Source organism: Eptatretus burgeri, chromosome 15 (genome assembly GCF_056783735.1).
Source record: "Eptatretus burgeri isolate ZD-2024b chromosome 15, Ebu_testis_v1, whole genome shotgun sequence".
NCBI lineage: Eukaryota > Metazoa > Chordata > Myxini > Myxiniformes > Myxinidae > Eptatretus > Eptatretus burgeri.
Window position 1 is genome coordinate 52,431,858 of NC_140975.1, and position 17,776 is coordinate 52,449,633.

At 43.9% G+C, this 17,776-nt stretch overlaps 1 protein-coding gene across 4 annotated transcripts in view; it reads left to right on the forward strand.

The window, feature by feature from the left end:
- The window catches only part of LOC147012162 (prospero homeobox protein 1-like), a 96,959-nt gene that overhangs the window by 57,346 nt on the left and 21,837 nt on the right, over window positions 1-17,776 (forward strand). For all 4 annotated transcript variants that reach the window (XM_085855912.1, XM_085855913.1, XM_085855914.1 and 1 more), the window contains exon 4: window positions 1,163-1,357. In XM_085855912.1, coding sequence (XP_085712038.1) covers window positions 1,163-1,357 — 195 coding nt within the window. The remainder of the gene's footprint in view (window positions 1-1,162; window positions 1,358-17,776) is intronic.

The following is a 17,776-nucleotide window of genomic DNA, read 5'->3' on the forward strand; positions in this document are numbered from 1 at the left end:
TGAGAACTTCAACTTCATTCACGTAGGTTGGTGTCTTCAGCCGCCACCTAATAGCTATGAATTCAGGGAAAATCTAGCGGTCCTTGCTGATAAGTACAGGCACAAGAAATCCACAAGGAATGTGTTAAATCAAAGACATCCTGAAAGGTGACCTCGGTTGGCATAATAAATGACATGCCAGCAGACAGGCTTTTGTGTGCAGCATACAGTAATTTAAACTGCGCACATCGAACAGATGGGAAATAAGGGAATGCTTGGAGTGTGCCCGAAGCAGCCGTGTGTCTGTACTTTGAAGGAGAATCATCAAAATGGCAAAATCAGTGCAGCAATTACACCAACCGGTTATTTCAAAATGTGTCTGAAATCCTCAAGTTCTTTTGGTTAACGTCTGGGTTTGGATTCCCTTGGCTGAAGTGTACCACTCTGTCTCGAAAGTGTTCGCATCTCTGACCTGCATCGTGTTTAAAATGAGCTCATGTTCCGATGGTGATGGGCATTTCGACTCGATGGAAGCATCCCATGCCTGGTGTTGGCTTAATGGTTAGGGTGATGGCCTTGGGATCTGAAGATCCTGAGTTCAAATCCCACTCAGCTGTTGAATTAATACCAGGTGGGGTTGACTCTGCCTGTCATCCTTCTGAGGTTGGCAAAATGAGAGCCAGCTTGCTGGTATCTTATGTCGGAGTGGCGACCTGTCCAGGATTGTGCCCAATAGCCAAGGATACTGCTTAGGCAGCACCAATGCTCTGCACAGAGTGTGGTCCTAAAGGATGGATGGATGGTTGTTTAGGGATCCAAGGATCCTGAGTTCATATCCTGCTTGGCTGTTGAATTAATACCAGGTGGGGTTGACTCTGCCTGTCATTACACCATCTGAGGTTGGCAAAATGAGTGCCAGCATGCTGGTATACTGTTTCGGAGTGGTGACCTGTCCAGGATTGTGCCCAATAGCCAAGGATACTGCTTAGGCAGCACCAACGCTCTACAGAGTATGGTACCAATGGATGGATGGAAGCATCCTGAGCAAACTTTTAATAAAGTCTTGATTGGATCTATTTTACCTGAATGCACCGTGAACACACACTGTTGTTGCTGGAAACAAAATATCCTGTGAATATAAATATATGTTTCCCTACCTTGTTCTCTTTTACCGGTTGAGCAGTTTAACCGCTGCATCACCTCACAGCTCATCAAGTGGTTCAGCAACTTCCGGGAGTTCTACTACATCCAGATGGAGAAATTTGCTCGGCAGGCACTTGGTGATGGAGCGATGCGATCTCAAGACCTCACCGTCACACGCACCTCAGAGCTCTTCCGCACCTTGTGCATCCATTTCAACAAAGCAAATGACTTTGAGGTATGGCTCACTGGCAATGCCACAATATTGTGAGATAACATCACAGAAGATGTAAAACTAAGGTTTGTTTCCGTGATGTCATAACCGCGATGACTTTGTCATGGTACGTTAGAATTCCACCTCGCACAATTTTTTTTTTTTTTTTACAGTGTTCCAAAGTTTATGCTGAAGGTTGTACACATGTCACATATCGGACAAGGATAGTCAGAGATCTATGTATTTTAACATTAATTCCTCGGAGATTTAATTCACATGTCAACATTTTACATGGGATTTTTGGGGTTTTTTTGTATACATAGCTGAGACTCGTGGAAGAGCAAGTACCCTGAATGGATCAGGAAGTAACAGACAAAAACGGGATGCAAGGCACTCAGGCATGGGATGGACAAGTTGGACACAGATGATGCATGTGGTGGACAATATTGATACAGAAACTCCAAGGAGGGAACACTGGAGAATTGGAAGGAGGAGGGATTTGGGTGGAGTTAACGAGGGGAGAAAAGATCATTTTGCAGTTTTTTTTTGTGCATTTGCAGTTTACGGGGGTTTTCAAGAATGTAACCCCCGCAAATGACAAGGCCCGCTTGTATATAATTGAACACTGTGTGGGGTATCATGTGGCATGAACTTGCTAGTTTATGTAATGCAGTGATATTGGTTGTTTTCGAAGCAGACGGAAGATGACCGAGCAAAAATGATAGGGTGAAAAAGGCAGAGAGAGACTGGGAAAGAGCAGCAGAGCAGGTTTTTAGGATACTCGTGTGGTCATGTATCAGAGTCAGAGTTGACTGTTGAAAGAACCGTTTCAGGTGCAAAGGACACAGAGTCCAGGAGAAGTTGGATATGACATGGAAGGATGAGTACCGAGATTGAGGGGTTGAGGACACAAGAATTGGAAGCAAACACAGAATTGAGGCATTCGGCCTTCTCACGAGTGGAGTCGGCTGTGATGCCATCTGAAGAGAGGAAAGGGATGGAAGGGGAGCATAGTCTAGAGGCAGATTTACCTGGGATTCTCGCTTTGCTCAGGTTGGGGTGCCAAAAAAGACCCACCACTGCTTTTCCTTAACACCTTATCACCTCATCTCTGTCGGCACCCTCACCCAAAAACATTCATGACTTCACAAATACATGGTGGATTTCTTAGAGTCTTCACAATTACATGGTGGATTTCTTTGAGTTCACAAATATATGGTAGATTTCTTTGAGTCTTCACAAATACATGGTGGATTTCTTAGAGTCTTCACAATTACATGGTGGATTTCTTTGAGTTTTCACAATTAAAAGGTGGTTTTAATTGAGTCTTCACAATTACAAGGTGGTTTTCGTTGAGTCTTCACAATTACAAGGTGGTTTTCGTTGAGTCTTCACAATTACATGGTGGATTTCTTAGAGTCTTCACAATTACAAGGTGGCTTTCTTTGAGTTTTCACAAATACACGGTGGATTTCTTTGAGTTTTCACAATTACATGGTGGCTTTCTTTGAGTCTTCACAACTTCAAGGTGGATTTCTTAGAGTCTTCACAATTACATGGTTAATTTCTTTGAGTCTTCACAAATACACGGTGGATTTCTTGGAGTTTTCACAACTACAAGGTGGATGTCTTTGAGTCTTCACAACTACAAGGTGGATTTCTTTGAGTCTTCACAACTACAAGGTGAATTTCTTTGAGTCTTCACAACTACAAGGTGAATTTCTTTGAGTCTTCACAACGACAAGGTGGATTTCTTTGAGTCTTCACAACTACAAGGTGGATTTCTTTGAGTCTTCACAACTACAAGGTGGATTTCTTTGAGTCTTCACAACTACAAGGTGGATTTCTTTGAGTCTTCACAACTTCAAGGTGGTTTTCGTTGAGTCTTCACAAATATATGGTGGATTTCTTTGTCTTCACAAATACATGGTGGATTTCTTTGAGTCTTCACAAATATATGGTGGATTTCTTTGAGTCTTCACAAATACATGGTGGATTTCTTTGAGTTCACAAATATATGGTGGATTTCTTTGAGTCTTCACAAATACATGGTGGATTTCTTTGAGTTTTCACAATTACAAGGTGGTTTTAATTGAGTCTTCACAATTACAAGGTGGTTTTCGTTGAGTCTTCACAATTACAAGGTGGTTTTCGTTGAGTATTCACAAATACATGGTGGATTTCTTAGAGTCTTCACAATTAGAAGTTGGTTTTCGTTGAGTCTTCACAAATACATGGTGGATTTCTTTGAGTCTTCACAACTACAAGGTGGTTTTCATTGAGTTTTCACAAATACATGGTGGCTTTCTTTGAGTCTTCACAACTACAAGGTGGCTTTCTTTGAGTCTTCACTAATACACAGTGGATTTCTTTGAGTTTTCACAATTACATGGTTGATTTCTTTGAGTCTTCACAAATACACGGTGAATTTCTTGGAGTTTTCACAACTACAAGGTGGATGTCTTTGAGTCTTCACAACTACAAGGTGGATTTCTTTGAGTCTTCACAACTACAAGGTGGATTTCTTTGAGTCTTCACAACTACAAGGTGGATTTCTTTGAGTCTTCACAACTACAAGGTGGATTTCTTTGAGTCTTCACAACTACAAGGTGGATTTCTTTGAGTCTTCACAACTACAAGGTGTATTTCTTAGAGTCTTCACAATTACATGGTTGATTTCTTTGAGTCTTCACAAATACACGGTGAATTTCTTGGAGTTTTCACAACTACAAGGTGGATGTCTTTGAGTCTTCACAACTACAAGGTGGATTTCTTTGAGTCTTCACAACTACAAGGTGGATTTCTTTGAGTCTTCACAACTACAAGGTGGATTTCTTTGAGTCTTCACAACTACAAGGTGGATTTCTTTGAGTCTTCACAACTACAAGGTGGTTTTCTTTGAGTCTTCACAACTACAAGGTGGATTTCTTTGAGTCTTCACAACTATGAGGTGGATTTCTTTGAGTCTTCACAAATACAAGGTGGATTTCTTTGAGTCTTCACAAATACAAGGTGGTTTTAATTGAGTCTTCACAACTACAAGGTGGATTTCTTTGAGTCTTCACAACTACAAGGTGGATTTCTTTGAGTCTTCACAACTACAAGGTGGTTTTCTTTGAGTCTTCACAACTACAAGGTGGATTTCTTTGAGTCTTCACAACTATGAGGTGGATTTCTTTGAGTCTTCACAAATACAAGGTGGATTTCTTTGAGTCTTCACAAATACAAGGTGGATTTCTTTGAGTCTTCACAACTACAAGGTGGATTTCTTTGAGTCTTCACAACTATAAGGTGGATTTCTTTGAGTCTTCACAACTATGAAGTGGATTTCTTTGAGTCTTCACAACTACAAGGTGGATTTCTTTGAGTCTTCACAACTACAAGGTGGATTTCTTTGAGTCTTCACAACTACAAGGTGGATTTCTTTGAGTCTTTACAATTACATGGTGGCTTTCTTTGAGTCTTCACAACTATGAGGTGGATTTCTTTGAGTCTTCACAACTACAAGGTGGCTTTCTTTGAGTCTTCACAACTACAAGGTGGATTTCTTTGAGTCTCAGGTGATGGCAGAATTGACACGAATTTTACTTCTAATATAAAAACCAACAAGACAGATGGATTATTTTGCAAAAGTAAAGATAAATATACATTTTACAAGTACTGACAAAGAGTGAGATTTATTTATAAACTGTAACAGCAGCAGAAGCTCAAATGAACACAAAAAATTCCATGAATCCATAGTTCAATATTCACACCTAATGAGAGACAAAGTGGATTGTATTGTCAAATGCAGCACACGGAATGGGTAACAACAAGTTTTTTTTAAAAACCCGTGGGCACATTTTTGACCTTGTTGCAGTCCATCAAGCATCATGTTTAAAAAGGACAATCGGGCTCGTATTAAGATGTAGTTGATCCCATGTGGGCATCCTGATGTCCCTCCAACCAGCACTGGAGTTAGGGACGGGTGACCCAGGCAACTGCCTTGATGCACCGAGCTTGGGGGGGGGTGGACTCTGGTGGGGGGTACCGGGTTCTGGGGGCGGGGCACTTGTTGCCAGGCTCTGAGTATGCCTGCCACAGAGCTATAACAAGGAAATTTAACACAGGAGGAGGCCATTCAGCCCATCATTCTGCGCAACATTAACACCAGATTATATAAATCTGTCAACTCAACAATTTGATTTCATTGGGGGAATGGGAATGAGAAAAGTGAGGCAAGCTCAGGGATATCACCAGGACCAGGATGTTGAAAATGAAACTAGAACGGCACTTGGTGGAGGAAATACCTCTGCCAGGCTGAACCGTTTACATTTTGTATCCCACTGATGGGCCGAATCCGAAACCGAATTTTCACCAAAATGTCATCAATTCGTTATTGTCACATACCCGACCTGTCCACCAGGTCACATTTGTCTCCTTTTTGTTTTTTTTCATCTCCCACTGCTTCCTAAATGCAAAACCTTCCTCCCGACACCATTCTTCCAGCCAAAGGGTGGCATCTATCATTGCTCATTATTTATTTTCCATTTCCTAATCTTGGGTGAATACCAGAAAACGTTACTTTACAACCATATGCTTTCAGCTGCTTACCCCATATCCTATACAGTTCCTTTGTTTAAATCCTCCACGTAAACTTTCCCTACATAATTTGCTCTGAGCATCGGTGTACCACAACCATCATCTTCCTGCCATAACCCGATATGATGCCATTTAACCTTCCTCCAATGTCCCGAACTCCTGCTCCTTTGAAACTGCACAGAACTCTATGACTACGATCCTTCCTACAGAATGAAAATCTACATATTTAATAGTTTCATCACCAACAAAATCTGTCTCCCTGGCCTCATTGCTACCTATCTCTATTGCTGCACCCTCACCAGTGCGTGCACTCGCTAACCCCTCACTATTGACTGCCCTCACTACCCCCCCTCCTCATAAGGCATTCAAAAGTAGAACAAATGGAGTGGAAGCACCGAAGACGCCCCTTGTCTGGGGCATAATTTGATCTTGGGCTGGCCGTGCCTCCATCCATGGCTTGCTGGAACACGTTGACCAGGATGGAAATAAAGTGACAGATGAGCACCGATGCTGAATAAATTGACATCACATAATGAAACCCTTGTTGAGTTTTGCCACTGAATTTACAAAAAGCACTCGAGCTAATACTTCTCGGTGTTTATAGCTTGTTGACCGTTTTTTTCTCCTTTACACAAACCTGTTCTCATCTGTTCTTTCTGATGCTGTATCTTTTTCTCTTCTCTCTTATTGGTTCACGAGCACCAGCCAGAATGACCGCTATATTCGTTATGTCTGTGTGTCCAGAGCATAACTCCGTGGACTTTGATCCGATCTTGATGAAAATTGGTTATGTTTTCGATATCAATGTCTAGTTGTGTTTTCCTGGATGAGGGCATGCTACGCCCATTGTGGGCAGAGCCACGCCCAAAAAATAGCCATTTTTAGGGGGTAGTCAGATTAAAAATCTATCTTCTCCCAGGGAATTGACTGAATGTAATGGGTTCTTCGGTATTTGAATAGCAAAATGAATTATCTAAAACTTGACATTGTCCGATTTTTCATTTTCGTCACAAGGTCAGAAACTTAGAAAATTGCGAATTTTGACATAAAAATCAGACGACCGCCCAAACTTTGAGAGCTCGGATGACAATATTTTTTATGCATAATCTTGAGGTCATTCCCCACCTCAAGTCTTGAAACCATTTTGCTCCATCTCGAACACCTTGCCCGTGGCGCCCCCTTCAAGTTTGTTTTTACGCTGATTCCATCAAAGTATGGATAATGCGAGGAGTGCGAAATGCCATATAGACTATATGATGTCATATTGTTCCTAGAATGTTCCAGAGGAAGTTTTGCACCAAAGGTCATAATCCTTGACCTTTGACCTTTAAAGGCCACAAAGGTCAAATTTTCAAAGTTGTTGAACGAAACCGGGTTTTCGACATTTTGCAGCTAATAACCTCTCACTCGTACCACATCATGTTGATCATTTTTATAACTTGGTCAAACATTATCACATTGTCTCATCCTTGACTTCTGAAACAATATACATTGTCAAATACCGCTCGTGAACCATCGTCGTCTTCAGACTTGTTTCATTAACGTTTTCACAAAATGTTTTGTACTTCTGGAACAATGCCCGAATTATTTAACTTGTAAAACTAGTTTGCAGAATTGTGGTCCAGGAAGTAATTAGGAATCATGCATTCTTTCAAGTTTTGTTTTGTGGCCTGTGATATGCTGGGGGCAAGTAAAATAGTCTTTCATTGTTTTAAAATCAGTTTTATTTTTAAAGACGAGGGTTGTTCTTGATGATAAGGAAATTACAGGCACATCCATCCAGTAAATGTGTAATTGGTACCAAAACAGGGTGGATGTATTGAAGGCAAACTGTTGGTAGCATGACTAAAAATAATTTTCTTGTAAAGAAAATATTTTCAAAAAATAAATTTTTTGGCAGTGAGGACACTTGCAGAAAGTTCTGTTGTGGCACAAGGTTTCACTTCTTCTTCTTCTTCTTCTTCTTCTTCTTCTTCTTTCTTCTTCCTTCTTCTTCTTTCTTCTTCTTTCTTCTTCCTTCTTCTTCCTTCTTCTTCCTTCTTCTTCTTCTTTCTTCTTCTTTCTTCTTCTTTCTTCTTCCTTCTTCTTCCTTCTTCTTCCTTCTTCTTCCTTCTTCTTCCTTCTTCTTCCTTCTTCTTCCTTCTTCTTCCTTCTTCTTCCTTCTTGTTCCTTCTTCTTCTTTCTTCTTCTTTCTTGTTTCTTCTTTCTTCTTTCTTCTTTCTTCTTTCTTCTTTCTTCTTTCTTCTTTCTTCTTTCTTCTTTCTTCTTCTTCCCCCCCCCCCCCCGTTAGGGGTCGCCACAGCGGATCATCCGTCTCCATTTCACTCTGTCCTCCACATCTTCCATTGTCACACCAACCACCCGCATGTCCGCCCTCACCGTATCCATGAACCTCTTCTTTGGCCTTCCTCTTCTCCTCCTGCCTGGCGGCTCCATCTTCAACATCCTTCTCCCGATATACCCCGCATCCCTCCTGTGCACATGTCCAAACCATCTCAATCTCGCCTCTCTCACTTTGTCTCCAAACCGTCCTACCTGCGCTGTCCCTCTAATATACTTGTTTCTAATTCTGTCCGTCCTTGTGCCTCCCAACGAGAATCGCAGCATCTTTAACTCTGCCACCTCCAGCTCCGCTTCCTGTCTTTTTGTTAGCGCCACCGCCTCCAAACCATACAACATAGCTGGTCTCACTACCGCCTTATATACTTTCCCCTTCACTCTTGCAGCTACCGTTCTGTCACAAATCACTCCTGCAACTCTTCTCCACCCAATCCATCCTGCCTGCACTCTCTTTTTCATTTCTCTCCCACACTCTCCATTAGTTTGGACAGTTGATCCTAAGTATTTAAACCCATCCACCTTCACCACCTCAACTCCTTGCAACCGCACAACACCACCACCCTCCCTTCCTCTCCGTCTTACTCCTCCTCACTTTCATTCCCCTTCTCTCCAGTGCGTACCTCCACCTCTCGAGGCTCGCCTCAGCCTGCTGCCTACTCTCACTACAGATCATGATGTCATCCGCGAACATCATAGTCCATGGAGACTCCTGTCTGATCTCATCCGTCAACCTGTCCATCACCATTGCAAACAGGAAAGGGCTCAGAGTCGATCCTTGATGCAATCCCACCTTTACCGTAAACCGCTCCGTCATTCCCACCACACACATCACCGCTGTCACACTGTCCTCATACATATCCTGCACGATCCTCACGTACGTCTCCACCACTCCCGACTTCCTCATACAATGCCACAACTTCTCTCTTGGCACCCTATCATAAGCTTTCTCTAAATCCACAAACACACAATGTAGCTCCTTCTGGCCTTCCCTATACTTCTCCATCAACATTCTCAAAGCAAACATCGCATCAGTGATGCTCTTTCCTGGCATAAACCCATATTGCTGCTCACAGATCGTCACCTCTCCTCTCAACCGAGCTTCCACTACTCTTTCCCACAACTTCATGGTGTGGCTTAACAACTTTATCCCTCTGTAATTTCCACAGCTCTGCACATCACCCTTATTCTTGAAAATCGGAACCAGTACACTTAATCTCCACTCCTCCGGCATCCTCTCACTTTCCAAGACTTTATTAAACAATCTGGTTAACAACCCCACTGCCATCTCTCCTAAGCACTTCCATGCCTCCACTGGTATACCATCTGGGCCAACCGCCTTTCCACTCTTCATCCTCTTCATAGCAGTCCTCACTTCATCCTTACTGATCCACCCCACTTCCTGATTCACTATCTCCACCTCTTCCAACCTTCTCTCTCTCATTTTCTTCATTCATCAGCTCCTCAAAGTACTCCATCCACCTTCTCAACACACTCTCCTTGCTCCTCAGCACATTCCCATTTACGTCCTTTATCACCCTAACCTGCAGCACATCCTTCCCAGCTCGGTCCCTCTGTCTTGCCAATCGGTATAAATCCTTTTCCCCTTCTTTTGTATCCAACTTCTCATACAGCTCGTCATATGCCTTTTCCTTGGCCTTAGCCACCTCTCTTTTTGCTTTTCGCCGCCACTCCTTGTACTCCTGCCGACTTTCTTCATCTCTCTGACTATCCCACTTCTTTTTTGCCAACCCCTTCTTCCTTATACTTTCCTGTACTTCCTCATTCCACCACCAAGTCTCCTTATCTTCCTTCCTCTGTCCAGATGTCACACCAAGTACCTTCCTAGCTATCTCCCTCACCACTTCTGCTGTAGTTTCCCAGTCATCCCACACCTCTTTCCCACCATCCAACGCCTGTCTCACCTCCCTGAATTTCATGCAACAGTCTTCCTCCTTCAGCTTCCACCATCTGGTCCTTGGTTCAGCCCTCACTCTCTTCCTCAACCTCACCTCCAAAGTCATCCTACAGACCACCAATCGATGCTGTCGAGCGACACTCTCCCCTGCCACCATCTTACAGTCTCTAATCTCTTTCAGGTTGCATCTTCTGCTTAAGACGTAGTCCACCTGTGTGCACTTTCCTCCACTCTTGTACATCACCCTGTGCTCCTCCTTCTTAAGATACGGAGTTACCATTGCCATTTCCATTCTTTTTGCAAAATCCACCACCATCTGCCCTTCCACATTCCTCTCGTTGACACGTACCTATCCATCACCTCCTCATCATCTCTATTCCCTTCCCCAACATTCCATTGAAATCCGCTCCAATCACCACTCTTTCATCCTTGGATACACTCTCCACCACTTCATCTAACTCACTCCAGAAATCTTCTTTATACTCCATCTCACACTCCATATGTGGGGCATATGCACTGATGACATTCATCATCACCCCTTCAATTTCCAACTTCACCCTCATCACTCGGTCAGACACTCTCCTCACCTCCAATACCCTCTTGACATAATCTTCCTTCAGGATTACTCCTACACCATTTCTCCTCCTACTCCACACCATGGTAGAACAGTTTGAAAGGCTTCACGTTCACTATTCCAGTTAAGAGATGCTATTGTATATATTCCATCATAGGATGACATGCCAGCCCATGTCCTGGTGGGAATCCACTCTGTGAAGTGTGAAGTGGTTTCCTCGCTGATGGAGGTGTGGTATGACCTTGCATTCTGGCCCTGTGGGCTGGGGTGCATGTGTTTGTTTGAGCAGGTGCTTCGACCTTCAAACTGAAGTGTATGTGTGTATTACTGGATTGACAAACTTTGATGGACTGTGTAATTTGTCCTTGGAGCCAGAGTGCATGTCCCAAGATTTGCTACAATGGTTTTTGTTTTTTTTAACCTTTTTATTAAAATAAAAGGGTTGGCCTCATAAGTCCCCAAAGTTATTGTATGACTACATTCTGGCATTGGTTGTAATCACTATTTGCGGGTTTTAAAAAGCGCAACAGAGTCCCCCCAGGACTCAAAGTGTGCACCGCCATTTTGGGAAAGATCACGTTTCAAGGACCAAGTTGCAAAGTTTAGTCGTTCTCAACTTTTACTTCTGATGGTGCTTTTCAGGATCATCATCGAACACTGGACAGCGTCCAATTGTAGTTCGTTTGTTGTAATATTCCCCGGTATAGTTTTTAATAACTCAATGAGGTTCTTCTTTATTACTTCCGTTGCTCCAATTATAACTGGCACAATGTCGGTGCTTTTCAGCTTCCAGGTTATTTTGTCTTCATTTTGCAGATCCTGGTACTTGGTCATTTTCTTGATTTTTCACGTTATTTACGTACCAAAAGTGCTTGGTACTGACACCCCAATTAGCAATGCCATCCTTTCCTTTCGGTATCTGAGTATTATGTCCGGTCATATATGTTCACGCTTAATGGGAAGGTCAGGTCATACATGAGCATTATGTCCTCATTTTAAACGATCACCGGTGGTTCGTACTTCCATGATTTTTCTGAAACTGGGGTATTAAAGTTTTGCAGAAGGGTCAGTGACTTACTCTGCATATGTTATTGTGCCTTTGTGTGTACAACTGTTCTGACATGAGTATTTTACATCCCAAAAGAAGATTATTGGTGCTTTTTGTTTCTACCTTGCAGAATCAGCCCTTGTCTGATTGACCAAATCCTGCCATCTTTTTAAAGCCATTGGTATAGTGTCCTTGGTCTTGGGCATTTATTATGACTCGTTCTCTATCCCAGTTGAGCCGATATCTTCTTAGCCATTCCAAGGAGTCTTTATGTCTATCCCCAATCTGTCGAGCTGTTCTTTTGTCATTGTCCCAATTCTCGGAGTAAATTTGTCTATTTTTAAATATAATTTTACTTTGGCTTCTTTTCAACCATCAGGACTGTATTATTTCCTGTTTCAATTTCATTTGTGGCATCTTCTATTCATGCCTGATCTTTGAAATGTTTTTGCAAGCAAGTTAGATAAACATTTTTCTGGCTTGTCTTTGTGTTTATGCACAAATTGGATTTGGGAGTTTGGTGAACTTTTCATGCACTCTGCCAATCCTATAGTAATTGTTCTGGACACTTGGTTGAGCTCCATCAGGCCACCACCTTCATTTTGTCTCAGCAGGTACATTATTTGGATACACTGGTTTTTGGAGAACACTTTGTGGACAGTGAGGAGTTTCCTTGGTTCGGTATCCGGCTTGTTGATTTCTGATTGTGACCAGTTTACTATTTTGCAACTGTATTGGAACAGTGGTACGGTTGGTTTATAAACATTGATTTTGTTTCTTGGGGAGAGGTATGTTTTCAGGATTAGTGTCGTTCTATGTCGGAATTGTTTAGCAATACAATAGTTTTGTGCATTTGTTTGTGACATATTTGGTGGTTCTCTTCTACTCCGAGGTATTTGTGTGATGCTACATTTTCTGGCTCCTCTGCTGTTGTTCTTAGGTCAATATCTATATTGTCCGTTTTTGTTAGTTTACTTGCTATGAATGTGCACTTATCTCGTCCAAATTCCATTTCAATGTCCCCGGAGTACCATTTTACAAGTTTTAGTTGTTCTGCAAATTTCTCTCATTCGGTGTGAAGAGCTTTAAATCATCCATGTGCAGTAGATGTTGTCACCTTTCCTGTTCATTTGGACATTCTTCCAATGGATGTTCGGGCTTTCTGTTTATTGTTAGGTCAGGCCAGATTAGATGTGTGACTTGCTACAGGCACCATGTAAACCTGCACTGAACCTGTTTCATGCTCAGGTAGTCGGCAACTAAACCGTCTCCCCCACCAGGTTTCTTGGTGAGGAGGGTGTATGGATATGGACACCCAGCAGGATTTAAAACAAAACCTGTCAAAGGGCAGAGGAGCTCCTTGTGAGCCAACGGCCATCCACATCTGGTGTCCAACTGTGTCTGTGGACGTCCTCCTGCAGTTAGGTTACTTTTTTCTGGAGGTTGTGGCAGGATTTGCACTCCGGCCACCGTAAAACACAAGAAAAACGAAAGTAAATTGAAAACCCACTCTGTGAGAGTACCTCCTGCGCAGCTGCCCCCCGCAGGGCAGCTCACCGAATGATGAGATTGGGGCAAAGCCTTCAGGACCCGCACTCTTTGATGATGGGAAGAAAACCATGGAGTAACCTTTCCAGGTCAGATTGTGGTAGTGTGTGTCGGGGTGGTGTTAAGGTGTCATTTGCCAGACGGTGGTCTCCTTGGTTTAACCTGAGGCGGTCCTTTATGGTGAGTACCTCGAATGTCTTGTCCCTGTTATCATCTGGGCTCAAGTGTTTGAACATCGGTATTGCAGCTCTCTCTGAGGTTCGGAGACCAGATAATGGTGAGATCAGCCAGGTGGCTACACTGACTATTGGTCCGGTCGCTCTGATGGTTACCATACCCAAGGAGTTGCTGAAGCTGTGCCAAAAGCTGACGCCAATGATAATTAAGGTAACACCGGTCAACGAGCATATTATGAGACGAAGGATTTGTCACTCCTTGGGTGTCATTTCCCTGGTCTCTGTTTATGCTCCGACAAGCAAGTGATTTCACAGTGAAGGACACATTCTCTGCCACGCACGAGTCTGTGGTTGATCAGTGCCCCAGATGAGATACTCTTCTAGTCTTGGGGGATTTCAATGCATTGTCTGGAACTGATGGGGATGGATATGAGACGTGTTGGTCCCCATGGGTCTGGAACTGTGAACCAGAAGAGCACAAAGTTCCTTGACTTTGCAAGAAGTCATGGACTTAGGGTGGCTGGTTCATGGTTTCAGAACCCACAGGCTCATCGCTGGACTTGGTATTCCAACGCTGGCGGTGTGGCAAAGGAGAATGACCATGTCCTCATTGACGGTCGTTGGAGGATGATCCAGAACTGCAGGGTCTACCGGAGTGCTCAGTTCCTCAATACTGACCACAGGCTTGTTGTAGCAACTCCTAAGTTGCACCTTAAATCCAGGAGAATGGTACCATCCCAGCCTCGGCTGGATGTTGGCAAGTTCAAGGGTGAGAGGGAGGCTGAGGAGTTTGCGAACAGGCTGAGTGGAGATTTGGGGGTCTGGGTGCTTTGGGGAATCCGAAAGAGTTGTGGAGTGCCTTCAAGATCACCGTCCTTGATGTTGCTGGTGGATGTCTTGGAACTCACTGAAGGGCGAAGAAGAATTTCGTCTCTCAAGGGACACTGGATACCATTGACAAGGGACAGAAGAATTTTTTGTCGCTGAGCCAGGCTTTATGGCAGAGCTCACCTGTTCATGGAGTTGAGGCGTAAAACTGTACGTGTGCTGAGGGTGGACAAGGAGGCCTTTGTGCAAGGAATTTGTGAGGGGGTATAGCATCACCTGTGCTCAAGTGATTCTCGTCCTGCTTCCAGGGGAATTCATGCATTGTGTTATTCCAAGCCCGTCCCTCGGTGTACTACAGTAAGAGCGGAGGATGGTGTGCTCTTGATAGAGGAGTACGAAGTGAAGGCCCACTGAGCCGGTTACTTCGATCGGCTGTACCAGGCTGATCCATTCAACTGTGATCCACCTTCATGTGTGGCAAACACAGGCTGCAGTGAGCCAGTTGAAATGGGGTAAAACTCCTGGGATCTGTGGCATCCATGCTGAACTTCTCCAGGCTGGTGGAAATGCTGCACTCGTATCATTACATGCAGTTCTGCCTGGAACACAGGCATCATCCCAACTGACTGTAAGAGAGGCCTCATTGATCCTCCCCATAAAGGGAAGGGTGATCGCCAGGACTGCAACAACTACTAAGGGTTGATGCTGCTCTCAGTGTCGGGCAAGGTCTTCGCTCAGATAATTCTTGATAGGGTTCACCACCATCTGCTTGAGCACCAGCATCCAGAGCAGTCACCAAAGAGGTCAACGATTAACCATATCCTTGACCTTCGTGTCCTCACCGAATGCAGACGAGAGTTTCGGCAGGGGCTGCTCCTTGCATCCTATGTTGATCTCTGGAAAGCGTTTGATTCAGTGATTCAGGATGCCTTCTGGAGGATTCTTGGTCTTCGTGGGGTGCCACCAAAACTGATCGATCTGATATCTGAACTATGCTGTGGTACTGAGAGTGCTGTGAAATGTGGTGGTACCACCTCCCACTTATTTCCAGTTATTACTGTAGTTCTTCAGGGGTGTGCACTGCCCCCCACACCTTTCAGTGCTTGTATGGACTGGATTCTACAGAGGATGTCGGAGAGATCAAGCTGCGGTGCATCGTTTGGAAATGTCAAGATCTCTGCCTTTGATTTCGCAGTTGATGCAGTCATCTTTGCGGAGACTGTGGATATCCTTTTGGGGGCCCTCGAGGTGCTGAATGAAGTGTCAGAACTGCTGGGATTATGGGTTTCCTGGGTCAGAACTAAGATCCAGGCTTTCAATGACATCTTGAATGCTGCTCTCCTCTCTGTACTTATTTGTGGTGAGGATGTTGAGGTCGTGGAGAGATTCACTTACCTTGGCAGTGATATTCATGCCTCTGCTGGCTGTGAGTGAGAGGTCAATAGACATCTGGGTTGGGTCTGGGGAGTCATGGATTCACTGGATCATGGAGTGTGGCGCTGTCAGTACCTGTGCAGGAGGATGACAGTCCTAGTATTCAGGTCCTTGTTGCTTCCATTCTTGCTTTACGGATGTGAGACTTGGACTCTGACCAGCGATCTGAGACGGAGACTTAATTCCTTTGGTACAACATCTCTTCGGAGAAGCCTTGGCTACCTCTGGTCAGACTTTGTGTCCAACGAGCGGTTGCTGAGAGAGACTCAAATGAGATTTGTTACCTGCATTGTCCGTGAGCGTCATCTGTGGCTGTATGGACATGTGGCTCGTTTTTCCTGACGCTGATTCTACTCACCATATTATCTCAGGGGGGGAACCTCGTGAGTGGAAGCGGCCAATGGGCTGACGAAATGCCTCGTAGTTGCAGCAGGTTGATCGGTATCTCAAGGAGATTGGGATTAGCCAGGCATCTTCCTGGGGGATGGCCAGGCGGAGGCCCCTGAAGTGCCGGCGGAAAGTGGATGCAGCGACGCGCTGCTCTGGCGTGTGCTCCCATACCTGACCTGCCCTGATGTTGGGGTGTATCCATGTCCTTATTCATTATTGAGTTTCCTCAGTGGATGCAGGGCCAAGCAAAACTGGAGGGGGAAAATCTGTCTCCCTGGAAGATCCGTGACGTACCTTCACTCTCTATTTCAATCTTTCCTTTTGAGCATTGTAATACTTGTGTGGGCCCATACGTACGTGGCCGTATGTGCGTGTGCCTGTACGTGCATTTATTTTGACAATTCAAGATGTGCGTGCCCGTACGTACGTGGCCATGCGTGCAAAAAAAACTTTCAAACCACGTGCCAGAAACAACAACCACACAGGCCGTTCCTTCGCTCTCGCATGCCCATACGTGCGTGCCCGTACGTGAATTTTTTTTTTAATTGTGACGTCAATAGTGATGTCAATAGTAACGTCATAGCACCGTGTCTTGTCATTGCTTGATAAATAAATGGCCGTAACTTGGGAACCACTTGTCCGATTAATATCAAACCTTGAAAAGGCACATTCTCAGGTCCCCAGCAATATTCTTGGCAAGTTTTAATTAGATCGGACCAGTGGTTGTCGATAAACGGTGGTCGCAGACGCACACACATTCAGACAGACAGACAGACAGACAGACAGACACACAGAGATTGCTGGAATTATAGATAGATCGACGTGACATTCCTGAGCTCCATTGTTTTCTCAATCAGTTTGATTATTTGGAGATTGATCTTGTACACTTGCATACATTTTACCATCCAAAACTTTTGATTCATCTAACCAGGCTGTGGACACTTTGGTGCTTCACAACCTGTAGTTGTCGAGTCTGGCCTTGTTCAGTAATAGGTGGTCTCTTATTCTGTAGCATTTTTTTCTTGCATCCCTTCTGCCTCTCAACCTTTTGTTGTGTTCAGTGGTGGAAAATAATTTTTGTGATGATTCTTCTTAAAAGTTTGTAAATTGGTGGTCGATATGTCATTGGCCTCTATTTGTGAGGCAGTTGGGGTTCATCAGATTTTGAGATGAGGAAAGCATTACCTTCTGTGAGCCATTCGACCATCGCCCTTTTTCCCTTGGATAAGTTCATTAAATGCTTGAGTGTAGTGATTGGGGAGAGCATCTGGTAGCTTGAGCCAGAAATTTGGAATACCATGTGGACCAGGGATTTTGAAGTGAGGCATTTTTGCAATTTGTTTCCTAATTTTTTTTCTTTGTCAATTATCATTTGGGACATTTCCTCAAGATGCTGCCTTTTCTTTTCCAAGTTTCGGATCCATTGTGCCACCTGGTTGTGTTCTTTCTGATCTTCATAAATTCCTTTCCAGAATTTTTCTCGTTCGTTTTTTTTTTTTTTTTCTCAGGGGGGATTGACTCATTCTGTTTCTGCTTCCTTAATTCTTGGGAGAAAAGTTTTTGGGTTCTTTTCAAGGAGGTGGTTTTGTTACCTCCACCACCGTGGACG